This window comes from Excalfactoria chinensis, chromosome 20 (assembly GCF_039878825.1).
Source record: "Excalfactoria chinensis isolate bCotChi1 chromosome 20, bCotChi1.hap2, whole genome shotgun sequence".
NCBI classification, from domain to species: Eukaryota; Metazoa; Chordata; class Aves; order Galliformes; family Phasianidae; genus Excalfactoria; species Excalfactoria chinensis.
Window position 1 is genome coordinate 2,929,224 of NC_092844.1, and position 17,191 is coordinate 2,946,414.

At 54.6% G+C, this 17,191-nt stretch overlaps 1 protein-coding gene across 1 annotated transcript in view; it reads left to right on the forward strand.

Annotated features, from left to right (window-relative positions):
- The window catches only part of CASZ1 (castor zinc finger 1), a 69,656-nt gene that overhangs the window by 14,135 nt on the left and 38,330 nt on the right, over window positions 1-17,191 (forward strand). The window contains exon 2 of the mRNA XM_072354351.1: window positions 13,552-14,109. Coding sequence (XP_072210452.1) covers window positions 13,552-14,109 — 558 coding nt within the window. The remainder of the gene's footprint in view (window positions 1-13,551; window positions 14,110-17,191) is intronic.

The window sequence follows — 17,191 nt, forward strand, 5'->3', positions numbered from 1 at the left end:
CAGCCACCGGTGCCAGATGCTCCCAGGGAAGGTAGCAGGTCCTGCAGCGGGTAGATGGAAGGCAACCTGCCCACGGCATCCTTCTGTGTGTGGGTAGAGGTGGGAGGGCAGAGCAGGGCAGCCCAGGAGCTGGAGGCAGATGGAGGGACGGACGGGTGTCTGTCCGATGGCGGCTCGAGCGGGAGGGAGCCCTCTTGGCTTTGCCGAGGGAGCCTCTTTCTATATGGAAATGAAGAATTTAGGCTAATGGAGCTCAACCATCTCTAATTTTGCGATGGCAGGAGGATTTTGATTGAAAGTAATTAAGCAAGCTAGCTGTAAAATTAATTAAAGCAAAAGAGGGGGATTTTTTTATTGGATTGGATAGCGATATAGCGGCTGTCAAATGGGGGACGGATGGGGGTGACCTGAATTCTCTGCCCTCCCTCCTCCCACTCGGGACGTTTATGTCACTTTAATCTCCTTACAGCGGCTGGTGTGCATTTGTTTGAAATAATCAAGGAAATATGGTCAGAAATTGTCAGCTTTCAGATCTAATTTACCTGACAGCCCTGCGCGGACCAGTAAGCCTCTGCGTGCGTGTGTGCGGCGCAGGCAGCGGGGTGGTCCTGGAGGGCTCCTCAGCTCCCTTCTCCCCCCTTTTCCTTCGCCCCACCTTCACTGGATTCCTAGCAGAAACACTCGTGGTGCTTCTTGGACCTCCTGGCACCCCAGGGAATCAAGACAAGTTTGGGAATTTTCCTGCACTCCCCTCTCTTCCCCCCTCACCCCCCCGGCCTTGCCTTCCCTGCCTCCTCCCAGCCTGCTGCCTCATCCTTGCACCATAACCAGCTTTAGGGTTTAGGCAATATAGGATTAGGGGAGGTGGCTGTAATTCTTTATTCCAGATGGCTGGCAACTGCTAAATCCACTGTCACAAGCACCGAGTTATAAAAATACTTAAATTAGGCGCTGCTTTCAGCCCGGTCCCTGCCCGCAGTGCTCCCACTGTCCCACTGGGGACCTCGCACAGAGGCTGTGCTGGTGCTGCAGGACGTGGCTCTGGGCGCCCACCTTGCTGCATTCCCTTGCTCAGCTCCATCTGCTTCTTTTTGCCTTCAGCACTCACAGAGATCCTGCAATAAAGCAGCGACTCGGTGCGTGCTGAGCAGGTGAGGGTACTGAGCTGAGTGGGCCGGGCTGTGCAGCTCACCATGGCTGCTTGCTCTGCTGAGACCTCAGTATCCCCCTCTTACTCCAACCTGGTACCTGGTGGACTTGGCTCAGTGTGCCATGAGCCAGGGAGGGAAGGCAGCTGCTGTAGGGTCAGTGTTTCCACAGAGCCGCTCCGGTGTCTCACATCTGTCTTGCGAGGTTGGCTGGTAGGGTTATTATTTATTGTTTATTATTGCTCATTAAGTGCTGACAGAGTTGGGGCTTTTGTTTGTTTTGTTTGGGTCTCAGTTTGAGGCCCTTGCCATGGCGGGCTCCAGTGCCAAGACTTCAGGCACTTCTGCAATTACGGCCGTGATCCTATTGTATTGTTTATGTAATGACTCTCAATCCCGAGGGATTCTGCAGCCTTTCTTAGACCTGAGCACCCAGCACCTGGCAGGGAGAGGTCAGGGCAAAGGCTGGCCTTGATGCCCAGGACAATCTCTGGGCTTTACGTGCTCGGGGCTGGTTAATGCGCACACAGATCAGGCTGGACCTCACTGCAAGGACCCACACGCGGGAGCTGGTTAAGCTGCTTCGGGAGGAGCAGACGACTCATCCCTGCCCCGTCTGTGGGGCTGCAGGGGCTCCTGGTGGCCCAGCCCCGCGGTGAAGCTGTCACCCTGTCGGGTGGATGTGGGGGGCTCCTCTCCAGCTCCGTATCCCGCTGACCCGTAGCCAACCCGGGTGGGTGACGAGCCTGTCACCGCCATCCCCAGGTTTATTTCCAGCTCTGCCACTGATTTGCTTGGTATCTGTAGCCTTGTGAATGCGTAGCTTTGTGCCAGTGCGTCCTCATCAGTGTAATGGGTATAATTAGGCTTCTCTGATTGAAGATAGTGCTGAAGGCTGAGTGTGCCAGCAGGCTTGCTTCTTTTTGGTTTCAAATCCATTCCAAAAAGGAGGTAAGACCCAGATTTTATGGTTCTCGTTCCCATGTGGCATTTCAAATATATATTGATAAGAATGTGTGCCATATCAGAGCCCTTCCTGGTGGGATGGGTCTCCATAAGCCTCGCAGAAGCAGTTAGGTGAAGATGCAGCACTCAAAATGTGCCATTGACTCTGTGTTCAGCTACATGTGGGTTCTGTGGGACACGGCGCTGCTGATCTTCTGTGTTAATTGCAAATATCACAGAATGTAACAGCAAGAATAGTCTAAATAATCTCAGGGCCTGTTAATTGAAAGAGAGCTCCAGTTTTGGGTCATGGACCAGGCCAGCAGTGATAATGGTATCTGAAGCCAGTGATGTCTGGAAGCAGGGCCATACTGTGCTGGCTGCTCCTGTTTCCCTCTGCAGATTGCACTAAGATGACTAAGAGTGCATTAGATAATTCTCTCACGTAACGTTCCCTACAGGAAGTTACTGGCCTTGCTGTAGAGACGTCCTGAATGCAGTGTTGGAAGTGCACAGGACTGTCTTCATGCAATGCAAAAATGCTTAAGGCGCTGTGCAAAGCTGTGCTTGGTTCTAACTCAGAGGCTCCTTAGACATGGCTGAGGTGCTGACTGCTCTTGTGCTGGCACTGACCTGGGCTGGCTCAGCACATCACCCTTCAGCTGGGACTGCAGAGCTGGGGATGTCCTGTCTGTGGGTGGAGGGGATGAGGAATTGTGATTTGGTGCCGTGCCTTTTCTGTCACCTCGGTGTGAGTGGGATCAGAAAGCCCCCACGTCCCTCTCTCCCCTAGTGCCTAGAAACAGCTTATTAAAAATCACCAATGATAACTGCCTGGGAAGTCATGTTTTTAACACTTGCCTTCAGTTCTGGGGAATTGAGCTCCTGTCGATCCCAGACCAGGGGAGTAACTGTGTTGGATATTTGTGAGCATTAATGCTGAGCTGTAAATCGCTGAGCAGCTGGAAGTAGAATGAGACCTGTTGACTTTGAGGAGCTTGAAATGTGTCTTGCTTCTCAACCCCTTTGCCCTGCAGCACCAACTCAGCAGCTGCAGAACCAAGTGCACAATGCATGGAGGCAGCAGGTGACAGAGTCCTTGTCACTAACAGAGGCAACAAAGAGAAGGAATCGGCTTCATGAGCTGCTCTGGAGCCAAGTCAATGGCGTTCAGAGGACATTCTCTGGGCCATCTCAACGTGCCCACGTTGCAGTATGTGGAGGTGTGGAGTTGTCCCCCTGCTGTAGCCCAACACCCCAGGAAGGGGCTTGGGATGGGCTGCCTGGGAGTAGCACACCCCAAGTTCACGTTGCACATAAGATCCACCCATAAGGAGCTGTCTCTTTGTTTGCAAATTGAGCAGTTGTACTGGAAGAGATTTAGCAAACATGGGGCTGCACAATGCTGTGTGTACTGAGTCACCCGTCAGGGTTAGAGCCAACAAGCACTGTGAGCTACTAAGGCAAACATTTGAGAATAGTTACAATAGGCACCAAAAATATCTTCAAATGAGATCTTTCTGCATTGCTGCGTGTTGGGTAGCAGGGAGGGCTGACAACCTAAGCTCCAACCCAACTCACCTGCTCTCGAGCTCATCCTGGGCAAGGCAGGTGATTGTGTTAGGAACAAAGCAGGAGGTGAAGCAGCCTTGCTCCTGCAGGAGCCTGCTGAGCCCATTTTGCGTGGGCTTGCAAGGCCCGTGGTGCTGGGAGGGGCTGGGGTGCTGCTGACAGCGGCCCTAGGTTGCTCTCACACCATCAGGTCTGTGGCTGAGAGCCCTGTGCACAGGGCTGCCTTACTTCCATGTCTTCTTCCTTCTCCCAAGCAAGGAGTGGCTCCTGGGGTCTGTCCTACAGCATCACAAGCATTCCTGCTCTTCTCAGGGTTTTGCTCTGCTGTTGCATTTCCTCCTCCCCGCTCTCATTTAAGTTGCTTCCTCCGCGTCCAGACCTGCTTTCATAGGCACAGTTCCCAAAACTCAGGTTTTGGGGGTTCATCCAGAGCAAAGCTGGAGCCCAGGGCTGGTGGTGAGCACCGATACTGACCCAGGTCCTGCCAGGGCACACTGTGATGTCCATCCCCATCCTTATCTCCCCATCCTGTTCCCTGCCCCCTCTGTACCTCACCCTGGGCTGGGATGTCCCTGCAGCCCCTGCAGCCCCTTCCCAGCACCGCGCTCCCGAACTCTGCCCCTGGTTTTGCAGCCGTTTTTTTGCTGCCAGCGCAGGGCACTGAAAAGTGCTGGCACTGCCAAAAACCCTGTGTGCACTACGACTCCCCAAACATCCCTTTATTTTTATTGTTCTGTTAATTACTGTTTAAACTTTAATAAGTCACTTCGTCAGGAGGGGGGACCTGCAGTGAGGTTTCTGTGCAAACACTGGGCCCGGCAGTGACTCTGGTGTAACATAACCCTTTATACAATGTGGGAATGTTTAGACTGTAACAGAAACTTGTTATTTTAATGACAGTTAAAGGGAGAAAAAAAGAAAGGAGCGAATGAAAAAGGGAAGCAAGTTTGTTGGGGAAATGGCTCATCTCAATCTCTCTGTCTGGCCTCTTTTCTCCTGGCTGTAATGGCAGTGGGGCAAGGAGGCTCTATGGCTCCAGTGGAAGCCACCCTGTTCCCAGAGATACAAGGCACTGGGCACAGTGCGTCCCCCCACCCCATGTCCCTCTGTCCCAGCCTGGAGGAGGCAGCATGGCTCGGTGTCACTCAGGCAGCAGCAGATGCCTAAAGCCAATTTGAGCTCAGCCTAATTATTCTGACCCACACCAGAGACTTTCCCCTTCTCTTCAGCACTTCCTCCCCTGGTTAAGTTTTTAAGTAGCTGTGCTGAAACAGATGCTGGTGTGCCATAGATAAGAGGGCCTGCATCCTGTGGACAAATGGACATGCAGGCTGCACATGCTGCCTTGTTCTCCCCAGTGCACTGCCTGGGCTGTATTTCTGTGCCACCGTATGCTAAAGTCACCTCCAGGTTTGGCTGGGCTGTACTTTTCTCTACCTACACACATGAGAGTGACAGACATGGTCTGAAAACCTTTTAGCTCCTACTGACCTCTTGGCGGCCACAGTGAAATCCCCAGATGTGGGTGAGGAGTGACCCAAGAGCACGAGAAGGGAGAGCCCTGGCTGCGTGTGGGCAGGTTTCATATCTGCTGGCCACCACGACTGGTCCCAGCAGTGCCGTGATGGGGGAAAGGGGCTGCAGTGCAGAGCAAGGGGAGCGGGACGTGGGGTTTAGGGCTCTGAGCCCTGGGGACAGCGGGAACCTTCCCTACATCAGCCCTGTGCCAGGAGCCCGCTGCTCTGTGAGCTGTGACCGCGGCCGTGCCGGGCTGGGCTGTGTGTTCCCGAGCGCGCAGGGAGCAGCCAAAACCATTCACGCTTCCCTCGCTCTGTGCTGCGCTGTGATTGTTATTGATTGGCTTTGCTGTTCTCGGCACTTTGTGCTTTTTGAGCTGAGCGTGGCCTGCCCCCACTTTGATATTTTTGATGATTTTTTTTTCTCCTCGTTCAGATGCCCCCAAGCGTTACCCGTGGGGCTGCTTCCTGTCCGTCCTGCACAGGTCCCAGCAAAGTGCCAGCCTGCATCAGTGCCCTTAAATGCGTGGGTCTGTGCTGTCCTTGCGCCCCAACAAGGTGGTGGGTTGTGTGCTGCCCATCACCGCAGCTGGACGGCTGAGCCCCCGCCTGGGCCAGGTGTTGGGCCAGAGGGTGGCACTGTGTGGTTGTGGGGCAAGAGACCGCCATCCCCACGCAGCCCCAGCATCGTCCCCGTCCCCATTGCCGCCCCCGGTGGGGTCACTTTGATGGCGAGCGTGAGCCAAGCTCAAGGATAGAGCCCCCTGGACGGAGCCAAGGAGCCGCTGTATAAAAACCGCTGAGGTTTTCCTTTTCTGTACAGCGCGTTTCCCTAAATTGCCTTTGACTGTGTGCATCGCTAATGAAAGTTTATGCCCTTGTTAGAAGGACAGGCAGGTCCGTTCCAGTTAGGGCTGGGTCTATCCTTCTGCCAACTGCCCTCCCCGGCGCACACGCTCGCTCTCTCCCTGGTGAATAAGTGGAGGCTGTTATAAAAAAAAAAAAAAAAAGAAAAGAAAAAAAAGAGGAGGGGAAAAAAAATTTCCATATTTGTGTAAGTTGCTTTAAAAGCATTTTATCATGTCGTAAAAAAAAAAGGAAAGTACTCTCGGAAATTGATCCTGCACACGAGCCCATTGGACAGAAGGACATCGGGATGTTAATGGCTATTTTGCTCCAGGGTGGCTTATTAAAAAATTTATACATAAATGCTTAAAATTGCATAAATTATTTAAAAAAAAAACATAGTAAGCAATTTGCAATCCCGATCCACTTTTCCTCTTCTTCTTTCTCTCGTCGTTCTGTTCTTTCCTTCCCGTCTTTCTTACCTAAAACCAAACATACCGTTCCTTTCCTGCCCCCTCTTCTCGCCTGGGTCCCCTCCCGGTGTGAAGCTCCAGCATCGGCCGTGTCCGTGCGTGGAGCAAGCAGGGTGTGAGATGACAGCACGGACCGGCAGAGCCCGGCGTGGGGGAGCCGGCAGAAAGAGGGGGGAAGGCAAAAAGGCAAGGAAGAAGTTTGGATATGATGAGTGTTCCTCGCAGGCGTGGAATGTCACCCACATATCCTGGAGATTGTACTGGGGAGGTTTATGATGGTTTCCCATTGATTTGTTTCCCCGACGCAGCTGCCGACCTCTATTGAGGGACAAACATAATCAGCACTGACGCAAATTAGATGGTTATTCGTTTTGAAAATTGACAGAAAAACAATAAAAAAGATGAAATGCTCCCAAATCAATAGATATAATGAAATTCAAATAATCCGAGAGATGAGGTCTCCATGGCAACTGATAATGTGGAAAAGAAAACAATTTAATAAAGGACAGACACACTTTGAAAACAGATTGGGCAAAGGGAAGGCGGGGGGGCGCGGGAGCAGGGGGGCCGGGGCGGGGGGGCGGCGGGGAGCCGGCAGGCGCTGCCTCTGCGGTTGGCTGCTGGTGCGGCGGTGAAGGATCACTGTCCATCCCAAGGACGCTCGCCATAATTAAGAGAGGCTTTCGGTCCAGAAAGTGCAGATTCAGGTTTTAATACACAAAATTATTTCAGGAGCACTGAATCGGAAAGTCGTTTGTTATGACCTTCCTGAGAGGCCTGGAGCAGGGCATGTTGGAGGCGCGGCGGCTGAGCCAGCTGAGTTATGGCATATTTGTGTTTTTATAGTGCGGAGGGGAGGGGGGAAGGGGGGGAGAAGGTTAAACAGTATTTACAGCTCAGTTGTTTTCAGAAAGGAAAGAGAAATAGAGTTCATGAAAAGATGCGAGCGGAAGGGAACGAGCGAGGGAGCGGCGCGGAGCCGTCCGGCAGCCCCCAAAGGGGACACGGCTGGGGGTGCGAGGGGCCGGGGAGCAGCGGGCACGGAGGGGCTGTGTGCTCTCCCAGCACAGAGCAGAGCACGGCACGCAGGGATCGCCAGCTGTGCGTCCGCTGAGTGCACCGGAGCCTGCAGAGCGCTGCGTGCTGCGGGAGGTGCGCTGTGTGTGTCGCCGTGTGCCACCGTGCTGTGCCATACCCCGGCACTCACAGGTGCAGGACATCCCCGGTCTGTGCTGCTGCGCACGCCGTATGGCACCCGCATGGCCGCGTTGCTGCATGTGTGTGACCTGCTGGGCGCTCGCAGTGCGTGGTCACACTGCTGGGGATGGGGAATGGGGAGATGAGCTTTGATGGCTGGCTGGGAGAGCAGCAAAGGGCAGAGCACAGCCGTGGGGAACAGCACCCTGCGAGGCCGCAGCAGTCAACTTTTCCCGCTGTTTCTCAGTGGTGCAGCAAACATTCCATTCCCCAGCAATTAGGGCTGAGCTTCAGGGTGCTGGAGGTGCTCTTTAGCTGCCTCCTGGTGAGCGTGGGGCCGTCCCTGAGGAGCCTGGAGCTGACCCATAGGTGCAGCCCTACACCCAGGACCTGAGTGCCCCGTCGCATCCCTCCCATCCCTTGGCTTCTTCCCCTGTGTTCCCCACAACCTGTGGGCAGATTGATGGCTGGGCCGTGATGTCAGCAGGGCCGCTTGATTTATGGACTTACTTAGGCTGAGTGATGCTACTTAGGATAGTAAACCTTTTAACTGGGCTCAAAAATTAATAATAAACAAATAAGGCGAGGATGAGGAGCTGGACCCACGCAGGGGATCCTCTGAGCTCCATGCTGCCTGCAGGAACAGCCCTGAGGCCTGGGGGCTGCACGCAGACCTGCATCGAGAGCAGCAAACTGGAGTGCTCCATCACCCTGCACTGACAGTGCCTCCGGTTCTGGCACTCCAGCAACTGCCTGATGCTGCTCCTGGCTCATGGCAGCCCCCAAACTCGGTGCTGGACTGTGGGACAGGGAGGGATGGCCGGGCCCAGCTTGCTCCTAGTGTGAGGTCTGCGCTGCCTTCCTCTCCCTGGCCAGTGATATATGGCATAAATTAGGCCTCTGAAGGGGGATACTGCATCCTTAAGAAGAAATATGTCCTCATTTTTCTTAAACACCGTTTGCACTGAGTGAAATGTTTAGAAGGGACGCTGAGGGATAACTTTATTTCTTACTAGGGAGTTCAGAGCCGTTCAGTTAAACCCATAAAACACTGGGAGTAGGGAAGCTGACAGCCTGCCCGTGCATTAGAAAAGCCATTACTCATCTGGGGAAATTCGCCCCATGCTGGAGCCTGGCGTTGCCAGTGGGGTGCTGTGGGGCAGGACACAGCATCACCTCCTGCAGCCATCCCGGGGCTCAGCGGGGCACTGGGCATGCAGGAGGCTCGGGGTGGGCCCAGAGCTCCAGTTAGTCCTGGAGTCATAGCATTGGTAAGGCTGGAACAGAGCTCTAAGATCGTGAAGTTTGACCCCAGCCCATGCCCACTGTGCCCACTAACCACGTACCTTAGTGAAAGGTGTGAGATTGAGCTGTGTGGGTTTTCATCCTCACACTGCACAGAAAGCTGGAGGCTGGCAGTGACTCCTGGCCCTTGACTCTTTGAAACTGAACTTCCTTGCAGAGCAAGGAGTGAAAGCCAGGAGCCCTGTGGCTTATTGGTGGCAGCAATGGCAGTTTCTGCCCTGGATGAGGGCTGGCATTGAGCTGAGGTGGTGGCATGGCTCCTCACCACTGCCCGCAGCCACCCGAGGGGGCAGAGCTGCAGGTGCCCAACATATTCCGCTCAGAGCTTTATTTTGGAGGCCTGACACCAAAAGATTTAATATTTGAAATAAGAAACAGTCCTCAAATGAATTTGGAGAGCCCGGGAATTAATGTTGGCCCCCCCCCTCCCTCCATACACACACACACACACACACACACGCACGCGCGTGTGCGCTCCCCTCCCCGTCATCTCAGCCCCCCCCCCTTTCAATTTCTGAAGCCTGCTGATTTGAATATTTATAAATATCAGTAAATTATTTATTGTAGCAATCTGCTGTGCCATTTCACCAATCGCCGTTAACACTTTAGGGCTCACTCTTGAGGCGGACGTGGCTGCAGGGAGCAGCCTTGGGGGTGGCAGAGGCCAGGCTCACACCGGCTGAAGGCTGCGTGGTGCCAGGGGGTTCAGCTCCGTGTGGGGCACAAGGCAGCCCGGGGCAGAACTGTGTGCTTGGGACACTGGGAGGGGACATGGACAGAGAGGCTGGTTTGTGGCTGCAGCACCCTGCAGGCTTTGGGGACCGTGCTGCAGCTCGAGGAGTTCCCTTTGCTCCTTGCTGGCTGGGCAGCATGGCACAGTGCAGTGGGGAAGGCAGGAGGACGGCTCAGTGCTGTGCTGCTCCTCCGTGTGCGCCCAGGGCTTCCCCTCGCTCCATGCCGACATGCGGGCAGGACTCAGGGCTGCTAAAGAGCCTCGCTGAAGTCCCCAAGGCCAGGCAGAAGAGGCAGCATCCACTAATCCAAGGTCATTTCCTGGGCTAAAAGCAATAAAATGTTTTATTGATAAACCAGAGAGGGGAAAGCGCATACGCTGCCTCCACTCTCACACCGTGGCTGGGCTGGGGCTGCCTGAGCTGGTTCAAGGCCCCGGTGCCAGGGGAGATGTCCCTGCAGGGGCTGTGCCCGGCTGCCACCCGCTGCTCTGGGCATGGCTGGGGCATGGCTGCAGCTTTCTGCTGCCATGCTGGACTTGCACCACAGTGGTTAAAAAAAGGCCCATGCAGCATGTGGGCCCTCCTTCCCTCCCCCTCCCCGCCCCAAATAATACTGTTAATAATTAATCGAATGAGAGCTTGCAGCTCCTGGAAAGCTGGCGCTGGGACCTCCCTCCTGAACGGAGCTGCTCAGCTGGGCTGAAAACTCTTCAATAAGAATATGAAAGCTCCATCTGTTCAATGTGCCCGGCCCTCTGAAGTGCTGCTGTGCTGGCCCTCCCCATCCTGTGCCCCATCCCATGGCATAGCCCTCAGCCCTCCTGTCCTGCCCCATCCCAGGGGGTTCCCACCCCAGGCTCAGCACCCCTTTCTTCCACACCGGGGTCCTTTGTCCCCAACCCAGAGCACTGCTGGGCCTTGTGCTCCTCCTTGAAGGGAGTGATGTCCCAAGCGTGGTGTGGGGCGGCCGGTGTCTGGTGGCAGGGCGTGGGGAGGGGGCACAGGCGTGCTGCCGGTGGCATTGTTTTCACAGGAAGCACTCAGTGTAAATAGAGCATGTGGGAGAGTTCGTCCTGGGCAGAGATGAAAAGTCCCCGTGACAGGCTCAGGTTATAAATGGCTTCCTCGGATTGATGCAAAATCAAAACATTTCTATTTAGAAGAAGAAAATGAAAGGGGATGTTTACTTAGCTGGGAATCTTTAAACAGCACAGTGTGGACATGGGGTGACCTGGCGGGTTGTGGCCTGGGGAGGGGGCTGGGCAGGGACTCCTGGTCGCAGGGCCCTCCTGCTGCACCCCTACCTGGATGTGTGAGGATGCTCTGCAGCCCCGGTGCTGTTCTCAGTGGGTCTTTGCCAGTCGGGTTTCCCTTCTCTGCTGGAAGTTGTCGGTCTAGAGCAGAAATGCAGGTACTGCCGATGTCCCCGCTGCCCCAGAGACGAGGAAATCAGGGATGGGAAGATAAAGAGATGCACTGGCTTGCTGGGAGCTGGCGGCAAAGCTTCCAGGAGGAGGGGGGTGTTCTGATTCCCTGCAGTCACACAGGCACAGGTGGGATGGAGAGTCAGTCTCTGGGAGAGTTGGCTTTGTAGATCATGAGAAAGGTAAGTTTGCTGTTGCTTGCTAAACTTACTTTATTTCTAACTTAGACTTCACAGAAGGATGCTCAGAAGAGCATCGCCGTGCTAAAAATAAGCAGTCAAGTTCAAGAGAGGGGACAGGAGAGGTGCAGGAGGGAAGGGCAGGAGTTGGGGGGCTGCAGGGACAGGACTGGGGTGTGCGAGCCCCGGGGCCGGGACTAGGAGACAAGTTGCAGGCTCTCTGGAGCTGCTGCGTACGCAGCAAGTGCAGCCTCGGGAACGTCTGCTCCCCTCTTCCTTTGGATAAATATTTATATATTCATTTGCCGTCTGGTGCGCTCACTTGGCTGCTCACCTCCAACCCAGCATAATGGGACCTGCCGCGGCTGTGGGGCGGGGGCAGCGGGTCCCTCCCTGCACCCATCTGACCGGGTGTCCTGATTGCCAGGACGGGAAGCACCGGGGTCACTGTCTGCCCTGGCCTCGGCCACCTGCCCCACCGCGCTGCTGGCCCCACGCCGAGTGCACACTGTGAGCCGCTGGGGTCCTGGCCGGGCTCCAGCTGGAGCTGACTGCAGCCTCCCCAGAGTCCCAGCGCCGTACGGCTGCGCACGGGAGCGGCCGGCACTTTCTGCCCTAAATAGAGCGGGAATGTGATGGGAAGGGAAGGTGCCAACATGCAGCACTGCGGGCGCCCATCTGTAGGCACGAGGCTGTGTGCAGGGGGGGTGTGAAAGGGAGACGCGTGGGGAGGTGTGCGGGGGGTGCCTGGGGGAGATGGGATGCTGTAAGCCACACGTGCACGGCTCACACCTGCTGCTGATGCAGGCGCATGGCTGGGAGCAGCTCTTGCTCCTGCAGGGGCAGGGATGCAGTTGGGGCAGACGGGTGTCAGATGGGGGATACATTGGGGTCAGTAGGAAAGTATTTTGCCTCACTTTGCATGGGAGGCTGATAGGTTTGTCAGGGGGATATTCCTGCAGCCCGTGACGGGGAAGCGCGTCTGAAGCTTGTCAGGAGTTTACGCTAAGCAGCCACTCTGGCTCTTGGACAGCAGGTCTAAAGTTTCAGCGTGTTTGTATTGGGCTGTCATGTTACGGGATTAGGGGCTGTCACGATGGCTTCTGGGCGCATCGTAGGGGGTCTGATTAATCTCCAAGTGCTTCTGTGGAGCAGCACCTCCCTGTCGCAGAGTGCAGGGACCCAGGAGCCCCTGCTGACACAGCGGCTGCAGGCAGGGCTCTGCCTTGGGACCCATCACCCTGCTCGCTCTGAGCGCCTTTCACAGGGACCGTAAATAAAAAGAGAAACGAGACAATGCAGCTGCTTTAGAATCAGGTTTTCATTGTGGTTTGGTGTGTTGGTTTTTGTTGTTTTTTTTGTTTTCTTTCTTGAGATTGAATCTTGTTAATTGTCGGCGCGGTGCAATTATGTGAGTGACTCCATGATAGGGACCGTTTAGTTCAAGCTTCTCCGTGACCTTGAAGTTAAGACCTCACCTTCTTCCTTTCTCCCCCCACTTTCTCCCACCCCTCCTTTACTAGCTGTCACATATGAATAAACTACATTAAAATAACAAACCTCCACTAATTAGCTGATTGTGCTGGGAAGTGTGAGAGCAGAATTTCCTGTGTGAGTGAGAGCAGAGCAGGCAGTCACAGGGGCTGATCAGCTGATGCCACCCGAGGCGGTTTGCTCCCATTCAGCTGCTTCACACCCAGCCAAGCTCAGCACAGTGCTCCCATCACTCGTATGGGTTCCCCCTACTCCATACTGGTTCTCTGCTCTCTCTACTGGTTTGCCATGCCCTGTATTGGTTCTCCACTGAACCTGTAAGTAAAGGCCACAAAGTGAGCTCCTCACCACCCATACAGTGGGAAGCTGTTACATGTGCTTGGAGCTGTGTCATGTTGGGGCTGGGGGCAGGTAGTGCTGCAGGATGAAGGATGGAGCATCAGGCCAGTCTGAACTGCATTCACCCACCTGAGGTGTTGGGGCTCTCTGAGACAAGCCCAATCTCAGCACCCGCTCCAGCATCCATTGAGGCCCTCCATTGGGAACAGAGGTTGGGAGCACCAACTCTGCAGCCCGAGCCTCAGCTCACAGCTTAGGAAGAGTCCACTCCATCCTTCCTGGGACAGCTGCCGCCTGTGTGAGGGCCTGTGGGTTGGGAGCGGCCATTTCTGATCCCTCTAATGCCCTTCCTTGCTTCTTTCCCCTCTCTCCTTGCAGCTGAAAGAACTATATGCACTGACGCAACCTCAGGAAAACCCACAATGGCTGCCAAGCGCAAAGGCGGCCTGAAGCTAAATGCAATCTGTGCCAAGCTGAGCCGCCAGGTTGTCTTCGACCACGGGGGAGCCGAGCAGGCGCGTGCGGACAAAGGGCCGCAGCGGGACAGCAGCAACAAGGACCTGCCTCAGCCCGGGACCAAGGAGCCAGGGACTGAGTTTGCAGACGGACTCAGCCACGTGCAGAAGATCGAGGAGGACAAGAGGAGGGAGGTGATCGAGAAGTGGGTGAACGGGGAGTACGAGGAGCCTTTGCTGGGGCGGGCCGAGGGCAAGGAATGTCGGGGCGTCGAGGGTGCAGAGCTGCCACCTGAAGGGGTCTACATGGTGCAGCCCAAGGGCTGCAGCGACGAGGAGGACAACGGGGACGAGGCAGACGTGCTGAGGGGCTCGCAGGATGGCGCCTTCCTGGACGACAGGGATTCTGACGGGGCGGCCTCCAAGGATGACGCCTACCGGGCCTCCAGCGAGGCGGCCTCCAAGCTGGGAACCACCTCAGGTAAGGCTCTGCCACCCACCCCTGCATGGGGCAGTGACAAAAGGTGTTTGGAGGGAAAGGCCAAGGTTCTGCTGGCTGTGTCTGCCCAGGAGAGGGCTAGAGGCACCACATCCTCTGGCAGAGGCTTGCCTGGCTGCTGGGTATTTTGCTCATGGGAGTGTGACCATTTTGTCGCTGCTTGAGGGTACCCTCCCTGAGCAGGCTGGATGTGTCTGGGTCTCTTCCCAGACCATGGATCCCATGGTAGAGTACATCTTCCCTAGGTTTGTTCTCACATCTCCCATCCAGCAGAGCTGCTCTTCTCAAAACTACGCAGCCCCCACCTCTGTACTGGGCACTGACTTGGGTGCCATTGCAAAGAATCTTCTCCCAGCCTACATATCATTTCCTATTTTCAGATTGCTCGTGTCTTATTCCTTTACCTCGTTCAAAATCTGTGTTCAGCCACAGCTACTGGGGAAGGAAAGCCCCAGCTGAGTTTCTTGCTCATTTTCTGATACTCGGGCGCCCAGATTGATTTTTCGGGGCCATATTAGTGCTAAGCCTCAGTAGAAGCTTAGGACAGATTGAATTCTCTCTATTAGGGCAGCAGCTCCCTCCCCCTGATTTGTCACTCGGCTGGGCTGGATTCGTAATTGAAAGATCCCCCCCCTAATCTGCTCCACCTGTGTGCACCCCTCCCCTGATCTCAGCACTTTGTGAATCCATCAAACTTTCCTCCTTTTGTGTGTGCCCGTGTTTTCCTCCTCCTGTTAATAATGCAGCCTAAACTCATCTCCGTCTGTCCGTTCCCCTTCTGGAGAGGCACATTCTCTAGTCTTCACGAGTTCAGTGGCAGCGCACATAATTATGCATATAAGATATAAACAGAGCTGTTTAATTATCCTTCGCCACATCAGTGACAGAGTAATTAACAAACATTGCAAGATCAATGAGGAAAAGTGTGACCTTCAGTTTCCTTTGATAGGAAAGCCCTTGTCGTTCCCAGACACAAGGTGATTGTGCCTGGACTCAGTTTTCAGTTTGTTTTAATTCCCTTTAGCCCACATTTGCAGCTTTTATTTGCCATGAAAACTAAAAGGAGGAGAACCTGGAATGTCAGAATATATTGCCTACCTGTGGAAAATGAGAAGGAACTGAGGTTTTTTGTCAGGTAGGGGTTGTCAGCGAAGTGTCTCTGTCTGAGGATTGCACAAAGGTCCGTAAGCCATTGCTGGGGGTGAACAGTCCTTTGTGTTTAAGGGCAGGTAATGGCATGTGGGGTTCACATATAGAGCCACTCGAGGTTTGACGTGCAAAGGATGTGCTGCCAGGTCTTGATCGTGTGCGTCTGGAAGCCCGGTGTAAATGTTGATGGCAGCAATTCCCTGGAAAGCAGGGTGTGAAGGATCCGTTGTGCTGGCGAGGACAAAGTATTCCTGCCACCAGACCCCCACGGTCACGCAGTGGGGCAGAGGCTTGCTCCATGCTCTTCAGTCCTCGTGCTTTGAAACAAGACAGCTCCTGCCCACGGAGAACGTGCACGGACTGAGGAGTCGGTGCTGAGCCTCTCTGTGTGCCTCCCTCCAGGAGCCGCAGAGCTGGCGGCCGGTGAGAGATGTGTGTAACCTCTGCCCTGCCCACGCACTGTGTTTCCTCACTCATTCACGCACCCCGTCCTGCACCCTGACTGACCCACGCTCCCCCCCCACATTTATATATAGCATTCTGACTCCTGGTGCTGGTCTGACCGGGATCCCTTTCCGCAGTGGACTGGGGAGATTTCCTGCACAGTCCCATGTTCTTCCCTCTGCCCATTCCTGACACGCTGCTCTAAAGTGGTCACCCAGGTTTGCAAAGTTTCCTTTTCTTATCCTGTGGGTTGTGTCTGTCAGAGGGAATGTGAGCCTTCGGAATATTCCTTTCAAAGGGAATATCTCTCTTCCAGATTTCCTGGGGAGACCCCACTTGGAAGAACGTGCACGACAAGTGCCAGTTTCTCTTGCACTATCCTATCACCTCCAGATTTCCACGTCCCCTCCCGAGCAGGATAAAGGACAGAGCCCTGGCTGGGATGCCCCATCCCCCAGGATCCAGACCTTGCTCTCCATTTGGGCTGTTTTGCTTTTCCTTCCATATATAGTGTGCTGCTGCAGGCTATTTTTAGCCCCTTTTTTGCTAGCTCCGGATCCTTTGTGATACGATAGCTGCTCTGAGACTCGCAGATCTCTGCTCTTTGGCAATGCCCACAAATGGAGAGCGGCAGCGAGGGGAGAGGGAGCCCTTTTGTTATCACACAGAAGGGGAGAGAAAAATGCAATGCAGGGGGAGGGCTGCTCACTTTTCACAGGGATTTGTTTCTCAGCCGCTGTCCTTCTGCTTCACTTCTGTCTGCACACGGGTATGGGAGAGCTGTCAGTCTGCTCGGTAACAAGAGTGGGTTGGAAGGGTCTCAGCCTGTTTGCCTCCAGCAGAAGAGCACCCAGCCTTCTTAGCTACAAAAGCATGGGGGTTGTCAAGTCTTTAGGGCTGTGTTGGTGGGTGAGTGAAGGTGCAGGAGCTGGCCAAGGTTCCGTCTCAAACATGGATGAGAAATGGCAGCAACACTCATAAAGCCGTTCATTGGGGAAGGTACTGCAGTCATCCAGAACCAAACCTGAGCAAGGGAGATAGAGGATGCAGGATGTTCTGGGGCATGAGGGGATTCGATCCGGGGTGCTAAAGCTGGAGCTCATGCTCAGACTTTGCAAAACTCATCTAAGGATCTGAAAGCTCGCCCTTCCCAATGCTTTGGGTTGTGCATCTAAATTTTGCACCAATCTGTCTACATGGATACAAGGCTTATTACTGGGCTCTGTGGGGCTGATTCTGTGTTTAACAATCTTAACGGTGACCCATGAAGGTGTGCAAGGAGCAAAAGCTGCAGCTGGAGTCCCGACCTGCAGGGGCACTGCTGCTCATTGTGTACCTGTAGGCTGCCTGTTATGAAATAGGGCGTCCCCATCCCAAAATCCCATGCAGGATGCTGGTTCTGAGTGTCCAGAACTGGAGGGTGATCTGTGGCTGAAGGAGCCCCCAGCACTGTGCAAAGTGCCTCCATCGT